Below are 10,274 nucleotides of genomic sequence, written 5' to 3'. Positions count from 1 at the left end.
GGTAGAAATAGCTGCTGCTGCTCCCTACTTCAGGAGATTCCTTTCTTGCCTAGCGATTGCTGGCAGGTTTCCACCCAACACCTGCTACAGTTCTGCCCTGCCAGGCAGCAGCCATGTCGTATTAAAAAAGAAAGTAGGGATCTTTAAAGGAGAAAAGAGGAGGTCACAGTTCTCTACTTTTTACCACAAAATCTCTGCAAATCATCTAACAGTCATTCTGTGCACGCACAGACATGTAGGAAGGGGGGAGGTCCACAAGAAAAACATACTGAGGAAGAACTGCACCATGCTGCCAGAGCCGCCTGCCCTGCTCTCTGGCCAGGAAGGCACGTTCTGGTTTCAGCTGTCCCACTTTTGCAACACCATCTGATCGTCCCATGAGTGCAGTCCCCTCCTTGTCCCCTCCTCAGAGGGTCCGTCCTCCTCCACCTCACTGCAGAATACAGAAACTCCAGCCCAGGGATCCCCGAGTGCTCAGAATTCATAGACAGGGTGGTGACCACGTCACTGTTCTTCCTCTCTCCACACAAAAAGTTCTTCAAAGCAGAGGTAGTTCATTGCCACATCTTCAAGTACTTCAAACACCAGAGCGCCTGCGCTTGGGTAGGCGTCCCCAGCCACGGCTTTCCATCCCAACATGCCCTTCGGTGGCCAGGCCCTGCCCTCAGCCCACTCTGTCCTGGCACTGCCCGGCCTCCTGTAGGTTTAGGAGATCCAACGCCATCCAGGCAGGCCAACAGGGTTTAAGCACGTGCTCCTCGTCACGAACACTCCCCCTCTGCCCCCGTACGCTGCTCATCGGGAAGAAAGCCCCTTCTGAGAGCAGGCAACTGTTGCATTCAGCCTAGAGAGGTAAAAATTGTGGCCAGGGTTGAACCTAGAGCGGGGATGGCAGCTCAAAGCTGGCTCCCTCCAGCGCAGTGGTCCCCCAGTAGGGTCCCAATAGCCACCGTCCATCAGCCAGGGGCTTGCATCTCCGAGGAACAGCCAGGGCTCTTCGGGCACGAGGGTGCTCTGCTCCCAGAAACGGCCAAACCTCTGCAGCAGAACACGTCCTGTGCCAGCTCCGCTCGCCCCGAGCCCAGCTCTGGTCTGGGTCACCCACAGACCGCGCGAGCGAGCGCCTCAGCCCCGTGGCACACAGGCGCTGGAGGCGACCACGACAGAAGAGCTCCGTCCCGCGACCGACCTGTGCTGTCACGTGTGTGCCGTAATGAAGACAACCAGGGAGACAACTGCATTTACTGTCTTAAAGTGAATTTAGTGCGTGTGAAAGGTGCAGGAAATACAATTTAAACCATACACAATGTAAACTCTCCCTACATGCTGCCCTACAGCCTAAACCAAGACGAGAGAGCTGCCCTTACCCTCTCTTATCTGTTTAATCGCTGCCCGTTCCAATTGCCCAGACTTCCATCCTCTGTGAAAGCAGCTAAATCAGCACCTGTTTTGGCCAGATACCAGAGTATAAATTTATTTACTGTCGAGCGAGAGGCGTTCACCTCGAGTTTCTAGAGTCCTCCAGCTCCTGAGCCATCCATCCAGATCCTGCTCTTTGTTTTGAACTCAGCACGTGCAGTTTTAATTTCAAAATATTTTTTTTTAGATCATTCTGCAAGTGGAAAAATTAGTGGTTCCCATTACTTTCATGCTCACAAAACTACTCGCGCAGCTTTTAGGGGAAACAATTTGATTTTGGAAAATAATTTGAAGTGCAAGAACAGTGGAAATAAGGTATCTAGTCCAGAAGCAAAACTATGAACTAATCAACTTTCTTATCTGAAGAGTTAGTAAAAAATAAATTACTTCATCATCTGAGAAGACAAGGTAACTTTCAACATCTTGAAGAATATAAGTTAATCTCAACTACATAGCCATAAAAATGTGTTTCAGCATCTGACTGATACTTTTCACCCTCTCGCTGGCCACGCTGTCCGGTCACAGCCTGAGCACTCACCACTGTCAACATCAGAGAGGCAACGTGAGCGAGTACAACAGCAACACTGAGATGAGTCATCAAACCGACTGAAATCTCTGGAAAGGGCTGTTGGCCATTTTCCGCCAGAGCACTCAGTGATGCAAAAACCCAGCACTGCAGGCAGTAAGGGGGGGTTGGGGATAATCAACTTTACCATCGTTAGAGAGTGACAGAGCAATGAGCTGCTTTTCAGAGAAACGAGCCAGGAAATGCTACAGAAGCAACAGGCTCCGTTGCTGAACACAGAAGCAACGTTCTGTTGTGTGAGGGAACCTCCCCTGGGCGAGCTGCATCACTGAACAGCTCCAGAGAGCGCTGCAGCCACCACAAAACCACCCTCAAACCCCACAACGGATATGAGCCACGACCCTCGAAAGGTCAGTCTCCCTCGAGGAAACCCCCCAAATATTTCTACGGTTTGGGGCTTCAGTTCTGTTTGTTTGCTGTTGAGAAAAGGGCCCCTCTTAGTATCTGTTTTTCCAGCAATTTTCCAACTTGGGACTGGTTGTATTTGTCTTTCACAATCAATATGATTATTGGGGCCTTTCACGGTGATCCTGACCACAGGATGGGTAAAATGGTCTCCTTTGGTTTGGGCAAGAGCCTCTGAAGTGTGAGCATCCTGCAGTGCAAGGTGGTTTTCTTCTATCACGTCATGGAAGTGAACAGCAAACAAACTTGACACAAAGGTGGAAAGCGTCTGTCTCTGGTTTGTTCAGCTTCTGTCGCTGGAGAAAGCCACTAGTCTTCATCTTCAGCTTCCCCGAACTCGCCATCGATATGCATGGCTTGAAACAATCTGCAAGACAGCCAGTCATTCACATCAGGGTGTAAAAAAAAAATTAAAAAAATACAAAAGCAGCCAGTTTCACTGGTTTTTTTCAGTATCACAAACCACTCACGCTGCAGGCCTCAAGGTTGATCAACATAAGCTACTCTGCACTTCTGCAGCACCTTACACCAGAGGGTTTCACAGCGCCTTAGGAACACAACCTCTCAAGAAATCCCTAAAAACATTGATAATCCAAGATGGATTCAGAGCTACCCAGCACGCTGCTGCACCTGGTTGGCCTTTAGGCGGCACAGCAGCAGCAGCCAGGCCTGACGCCGGCTCACCATCTAATCAGGCCATACAATGGGCAAACCATTGTAACATATAAGCAGCGGGGGGAACAAAAGGGAAGAAAATGTTGGGGTTTATAAATATATAAATATAAAACAGATGAGCTTTAGTCACGACAGGTAGAGTTTAAGCTAAACTAGAAGAACAAAGAACATCAGGAGGAAATAGAAAGGAAAACAGGGTAGGAAGTGAAAAAATTACTGTGGGGAGAAGAGGGAATGCTGAGAAAGGGCTAAGAACAAGGGAAAAAAAGTCCCGCCGGCCACATCTGTTACAGCTGCCCAGACGGTGGAGGATGGGGTGAACCGTCGGGGCTTTGGCTTTCGCCTCTGGGCACGGCATAGCGCAGCGAGGGGCACGTAACGCCAAGGGACACACGCCGGCTCGGAGGTGCCACCATCACCTCCCCGACCGACCCGCCTGCCCTTTCGTTCGTCCAGGCGGCAGCAGCGGCGTCCTTCGTCTCTGGATACATCCCCAGCAGCGATGACGTAAGCCAAGCTGGCAGCTTTTCAGAAGCAGCTTTTTTTACCCAAAACCTTGCGCTGTGCTACCACAGACCCGAACATCTGCAGGAAACATTTCCCTACAGGCTGGCTCTCAGTCAGAGACAGCAAGAGAAGCAGCAGGAAATTTCCAATTCTCCAGAATTTGAAAACACAAGGTCTTAAAAAGCAACACCCCGAATCACTGCTGATTTTTTTGTTGTTATGTCAGGTCCTTGTAAGCGTAAACCCTTGAGAGAAGAAACTGTGCCTTGAACTGCGTAGCTGCAAATTTCAAGGTAAGAAAAATCTGGGAGAGACTATAAGAAGCAGCAGAAGTGGCGGGGCACGAGGAGAACCCCCCGTAACTCCATACCTGTTAAAGCACGGGGAAGATGGATCGTTGAAGTGCTTGTACGGGTTCGCCCTCGACAGGGAGCCCATGCAAAGCCAGCAGAAGTACTGCATGCAGCCAGTGCACGTCATCTTGTTACAGCCATCCAGCTTCTGGCAGGGGAAGGAAAGCAGAGAGAGCAGTAACACAATCTTACCGTGTCAGTCTTCAGGCCCGTCTCTAAATGCCAACAGCCCTCAAGAACACATCAGCTCACAGGTACCTTTCACCCCGACTCTACCACAACGCTGCTATTTTCTCACTTTTGGGAAGAACTAGGAGCCAGGCTCACAGCGTTGTAAATCGGTCGTAACAATATTGGAAACCAGTGTTTTTCTGAGTCTAGTATTATTTCCTGGCTGTAGCCTGAAACACGTGGAAAACAACGGGATTCACACGGATCCAGAGGATCTCTTCAGTACCAGAGCCTGAACAATACCAGTTGCTGTATTTACTCGAGTCCCTGAGCTCCAGAGACATCACCCCCTCCCCTCTGTAACACAGACCGAAACGGTAACCTCTCTTACCATTTCCTAGAAATTCACCTTCCCCAGTGAACTCGGCGGCGACACATAAACCTCTGTTCCGGCCTGGATACAGACCTGACCTCACCATTTACGTTCATTCCTGCCAAGAGTTGCTGTGGTTCTTCATACTTTCCCCTCCACGCTTACCTCTATGTGAGTGCCGCAGCGAGGACAAGACTTGGAGTTCTTTTCCAGCCATTCTTTACTCTCCAGCTCCTCAAGGGCTTTCTGAATCACTCGTTTGCCGTAGCGCTGTTCCAAAAACCTTTTAGTTGCCTCATCGGCTTCTAAATATTCATTTTGCAAATCTATTAATTTCTCTGAGGAACAACACAAAAAAAAAAACAACAAAGAAAAAAACAAATGGCTTTTGTGCTATATTATATAAAGAAGTCCAGCTAACAGCAGCTCAAAGGAAACGAACATAATTAATTAAAAAGCAAGTAAAACATTAGAATACATAAGAAAAAGACGAGAACATTAAAACCTCTCTACCTCAAAATTCAACCTTTTACACTGTTTCATTACAAAAAAAACAAGCCAATGGAATTAGAACGTATCTACAACGTAAAAGAAATTGAAAAATGGAAATATTTTTTCCAAACACACATTTAATGACACTTTGCCACGCAATTCTGAGGCCAAGCTGACAGAGTAGCATCCACCTGATTCCACTGTTGACTCTGACAACAGGCAGTAGTGGATTCACAGGAAAGGGTAAAAAAAAAAGGGACATATAAAATTATTCCTGCGCTGCTACGGCCTCTCAGCCTTTGGCAATCAGCAGTTTCGGGACTTCCTGAGCTCTGGAGTGTCATCAAAGGATTACTTTTTAATTGCCAGCAACAGAACTGCTCCAAATGACCTGTCTCATCTTTTAGAAAACTCACACGGTGATTTCTGACTTCCAGTCTTTTTCACACGAGACTCAACTGTTTCTCGATCCGTTTCTGAAACCCGGTGACTCACCTGCAGTGACCTTGCACGGAGAGACCCCGTGGTAAGTCATTTTACAGAGGGTACAGAAAGCGTAGTGGCAACAGGAACACATGCCCATGGTGCAGCCTGGTTCTTGCATGACGGGTGTCTGACAGCCCGGGCGGGGGCAATACACCACATCTGCCATCAGGTCCAAGCTGGACTGCAGCAGCAGGCGGTCGTAACGTGCAAACAGCTGCTCTCCCACCAGCTCCTTAACCTGAATGGAGATGGAGGAAAGATTAGAGGCATCTGACATGCTGAGCCTGCCAGCTTCAGCAAACACCAGGGAGCCAGTGAGGAAGTACCTACAGCCAGGATGACTCCACTTTGGGTTCTCCAGCAGGTCATGACAATACTGCTAGAAAGGCTGTTTTCATAATGATTCATCAAATGCGGGGTCAAACGCAGCGGGATGTTAGTTCAGGCCTCTGACCAAGGGCAGCACTGACCCAGGGTACGTGCCCAGCCACCCGCTGCTAACTCTGCGGCCTTTTTGTGGCCCAGGGCAACGAAAACACCGTCCCCAGGGATATTCACAGCGCTCCCCACGCAAAGCCAGGCCTTGCCTTCTGCGGTTACCGGTACGACAGCCGAGCTCTACCACCGCTGCTGCCCACTTGCATTACCTGGCCAGGAGTGGCAACAGAAGAACACTTCGGTTCCGGACAGTTGAGGCAGCGGACCTGACCATCCCTGATCTGTATCTCAAAGTAGTCCTTCAGGCACGCTTTGCAGTACACGTGGCTGCACTCGCTGAAGTACATACATTCGCTGCCCAGCTTCTCGCAGAAGCAGATATTGCACAAGTACATCTTGCTGTTAAAGCACTTCCTCCTCTGGGCCTGATCGAAGTCCAAGATTTCCCTGACCAGGCTCGACAACGATTCCACGTCCTGTACAGCTCTGGCATCGATGAGTTCCTCCTCGGCTGCGGCGGAGCCTGCCGCACCGCCACAAGCCTTCTCGGTGTCGAGAGGCACCAAAGGCGTCCTGCTCTGCCCGCTCCCCTGATGGCACAGTTTCAGCTCGTACGGGGAGGAAATATTCAGGTAACTCAGCGTTTCCTCCTTCAGGAACTGCATCCAGGCAAATAAGACCACACAGCCTCGATTCTCTTCCCACACGTTGTCCAAGTGTTTGCAAAGAGCGCTGAGCTGAAACAGACAGAACAACGCCGGGTTTCAGCGGGCTCTGACCACGTGTTGGTGTTTTCCTCTCCCCTGGTCCCCCCCAGCACATACTTAGATTTCAGATTCTGGAGTTTTTATACACACACATAAATAACGCTCATGGATCCAAGCTTTCACGCCTCAGAACAGACACCAAATCAAAACAGGGAGGAAGCAAAAGAAGAGCCAACGAAAGAGCAATGCAACTGCTTGTGTCTTCATTTCGCTCTCACCCCTACATGAACATCCCCCAGAGCACTGCTCAGGACGAACTTACTCGCGATCACAAAAGCTCTGTGAGAAAAGTTAAAACTCTGGCAGACCTGGGCTTGGGAGAGCCATTTTCCACTGAGGGTAAACACCGGCGGGGAGGTGGATGGGTAGTCTGGTGGGAGTTCAAAATTCAGCACGAGGGGCGGCAGAAAGCAAACGGTGTATTCGAACCCGCTGTTCTGGAGGCTCTCTGTGGAATTGCCTGAATCGGAGCGAATTGAGACAGTTTGAGAAATAACAAGAAAATGAAAACCAATGAACTGTAACTCTTTGTGACAGACAGCTCTTTTCATTTGATACATTTCTGGGTTTAAGACGGTTTATTCGATCCTAAATAAGAAAACTGCTCAGTGCAGCACGGTGCCGCGGGGTTGTACACGTACGGCTAGAGCAGTAAACACCAGTAGCGTGACCTATCAGATCCTGCACAAACCAAGAACCTGGAAAGATGCAGCCAGGAAAAGAAGTAATAAATGAACTTAATTATTCCGAAGAAGCACTGTTACTCATCTCTCATTTTAAAGTTCACTGAAGAGGTTCTACGTATGAGGACAAAACCCCCCACTCTGGTATAAACCCCCCCAACACACAAGGGCCAGCCAGGGCTTTCTCCGGTCAGTGCTCCTCGAGGTGCAAGAGCAGGAGCCATCAAAGCACATCCCAGAAAATCAGCTCGGTAACAGCTCGTTTCAGGGTAACACAAAACATCTCAACTCACCACTCACAAAAATTTTGAAGTTTTGGGGCAATTCCAGACAAATTCTCGTTTCTCCTCCTTGGGCAGACTCGGCTCTCTTGAACTCATCTTCGTCGTAAATGCTAGCCAAGGCCAGCAGCTCATCCTCCTGAGCTTCTTTATCTTCTGAAGACATTTAAATGTTCTGTGGAGTTAACACCACTCTACAAGATCAACTGAGTTAACGTGCCCTATTCAAATTGTTAATCCGAGGTATCTATTTTACACTACCACAAGATTCAGAAACCCAAGTAACTAATATAAATCAATACAAAATATACTTAAGCTTTTTTACAGGCTGAAAAAACACTGGTAGCTTTAAAAAAATAAAAAAACACCTTAACAGAACACTGACAAGTCAAAAAGCGCACTGTGTTAGTGGCTAAAGATGGCTGTAAGGGGGGAAAAATAGTGAAATACACCGACAGAAAAGTGAGAGAGGGACATTGCGTTAACGTGTTAAAGGCAAAATAGACCAAAAAGCACGAAAAAGGAGTCAGTAACAGTATCTCTCATCCAGTGTTCTAAAACAACCAAGCAAACAGCCCCACTTGTGGTTAAAGTCCTTGAAGATATCGATATGAAGCTTCACATCCTACACAGGCATCATGCAGACGCGCTCCTGTGCCACTTCAGTTCTAGGACTGGGTGAACAAAGCCACGTTTAACGATTTACCTTTTTATTCACAGCCGCGCAGTGGCGAAGCTGTAGGTACTGAGCCAGGGACAGCCACGTTCGCAGGGCCGGAGCAGAGCCCCTGACCATTCCTCTGCCAGAGCTGGAGGTCAGACGCTTCTTCTCAGAGGAGGCATGAAAAACGTCGACTTTTGCTGTCGAAGTGCATGTGGCGACAGCCCCGCACTTGGCTGCCTGGAGCCAAACAACCAACCAAACGCTCAGAGGGATTAAAGTCCTCTCAGCATTTTCCACACGAACGCCAGCAAACGCTTCACTTCACCAAGGCACGCTCAGGAGCTCAGAACCATCTTTCTTCCAGCTCTAACAGCACTAACTCACGTAGGTGCCCCAGCCGTGACCGCTGCCATCCCGCCCCTTCCCTGGGCCGCCTCTCCTCCTGGTAAGGGCCCCGACGAAGCCACCACAAACCCCACCCGGCTGCTTCCCCCCACGCCACTAGGGGAAAACCTTCGCTGCCCAACAGCAAAGGCAAGGCCGCCATTCCCCACGAGCAGCCCGGGGGAAGGACAAGCCATAACCAACACCCCTACGGGGAGCCCGCACGCTTCCAGGCCAAGAAGCACCCCGCCCCCACCCCGTCCCGCCCGGGGCTCTGGGGCCCAACGGGGCGCAGGGAGGCCCCAGGCCGCGCCGGGCGCTCCACAGCCCCCGCGCCGGTCACCGCCCCGCGTCCCTGCGGCACAGCACGGCCTGCCCCGCCGCGGCCTGCCCCGCCTCACGGTTACCTCTGCCGCAGGCGTGCAGGCCCGGGAACGGCGAGGCCCCTCCCGGCTGAGCAGATGCGGGGAGGGCACAAGAGGGGAACAGCCGCCGGGCGGAGGTGCCGGCCCGGCCCCGGCGCGTTCCCGCCCGGCCGGCCCCGCTGCCGCAGCGCCCCCGGCGGCCGGGAGGGCCCGTAGCGCCCGGGCCGCGGCCCAGCCCCCGGGCGGGAGAGCGCGGCCCAGCCCGGCCCCGGTCTCTCGGGGACGAACGCGGCCGGATCAGCCGTCCCGGCCACCGAGACGCCCCCTCCCCTTAGCGATCACAGAGCCCCCGGTTTATCGGCTTTACTTGTTAACGTGGGCTCGAACCGACCTCTGTCAAGCACCACCTGGCCCTGAGCAGCGAGCAAAGCCGCGGGACGGAGCCCCGCACGGCTCCAGGGAGGAAGGACTCGGCCCTCGCCCCTGCCCCGACGCTTTTCTCCTCATTGCAATCAACAGCAGGAGAAGGGGATCCAGCAGAATCCAGTGCGTTTATTTCTTGCAATAGCTGAGGGGGGGGGTTGGCTTTGGCTTTGAACATGTACAAATTAATGTTTGCAAGTTTAATGACAATCAGTACAAGAAGCAAATCATCGAATAAAGCTCATAGAAAAAAAAAAAAAGAGCCAAGTCCATCCAGGTCTTTATTTTCCTGATGAAAAAAACAAAAACCAAAGCCCCAAGCATTGCAAATGAAGGCCTCAGGGAAGCAACCATCCCCCCCTTCAGAAAAAGTCAGATCATCTATCAGTGCAGGCAGCTGAAACACAAGTATTCACTCTTTCTACAAGCAGCTAATTTAATAAGAGACAAAAGTTTACATAGTCTAATTAGCTGGGGAGTTTGCCAGGACACACTTCCATCACCAAGAGCACAGGCACAGGCTGCTCAGGGCCAGATAAAGGAACGTGAGGCATCCACCCCCGAGGGGTAAAGGCACCGATGCTGCTGCCCACTTGTGTAACTACAAACTGGCCAAACCCAGGAGCCTGCACTAGCGCTAGAGCAAGGGCTAGATTAAGATGAGCAGATGAGAGACTCTGCTCTAGGCTCCAGGAGGAGCTGCCCTCTGCCCCCAGCACCTGTCCTAGCGTTAACAGGCACTTTGCAGACAGGGCTGCTGCAACCTGCAAGGGAAAGTGCACAGACAGGGGCCAAGTTAGAC

The 10,274-nt window shown here is 51.0% G+C and overlaps 1 protein-coding gene across 2 annotated transcripts; it reads right to left on the bottom strand.

Annotated features, from left to right (window-relative positions):
- Positions 1-1,240: 1,240 nt before the first annotated feature.
- RNF14 (ring finger protein 14) lies at positions 1,241-8,362 on the bottom strand. 2 transcript variants are annotated; one of them, XM_086470884.1, is made up of 8 exons: positions 8,343-8,362; positions 7,649-7,811; positions 6,981-7,132; positions 6,115-6,642; positions 5,477-5,705; positions 4,655-4,827; positions 3,963-4,093; positions 1,241-2,777 (listed from the first exon to the last, which is right to left on the bottom strand). In XM_086470884.1, exons 2-8 carry the CDS (start codon positions 7,800-7,802, stop codon positions 2,720-2,722), a joined length of 1,425 nt encoding a protein of 474 aa, XP_086327010.1. In that variant the 5' UTR covers positions 7,803-7,811; positions 8,343-8,362; the 3' UTR covers positions 1,241-2,719. The 2 variants fall into 2 exon arrangements, with proteins under 2 accessions (XP_086327010.1, XP_009951374.1); XM_009953072.2 differs by lacking the exon at positions 8,343-8,362 and having other exon boundaries at positions 7,649-7,950.
- Between the last annotated feature and the right edge of the window lie 1,912 nt (positions 8,363-10,274).

Source organism: Leptosomus discolor, chromosome 10 (assembly GCF_034619465.1).
Source record: "Leptosomus discolor isolate bLepDis1 chromosome 10, bLepDis1.hap2, whole genome shotgun sequence".
NCBI lineage: Eukaryota > Metazoa > Chordata > Aves > Leptosomiformes > Leptosomidae > Leptosomus > Leptosomus discolor.
Note: the sequence above shows the minus strand (reverse complement) of the source record. Positions and strands in the feature narration are given on the sequence as shown.

What these genes read in the sequence shown, in the direction of transcription:
- RNF14 (XM_086470884.1), bottom strand. Translation starts at nt 7,802, where the DNA reads ATGTCTTCAGAAGATAAAGAAGCTCAGGAGGATGAGCTGCTGGCCTTG. An exon ending in AATGGCTCTCCCAAGCCCAG is followed by an intron (nt 6,643 to 6,980) that starts GTCTGCCAGAGT and finishes TGTCTGTTTCAG; the next exon opens with CTCAGCGCTCTTTGCAAACA. An exon ending in GCTGCGGCACTCACATAGAG is followed by an intron (nt 4,094 to 4,654) that starts GTAAGCGTGGAG and finishes TTCCCCTGCCAG; the next exon opens with AAGCTGGATGGCTGTAACAA.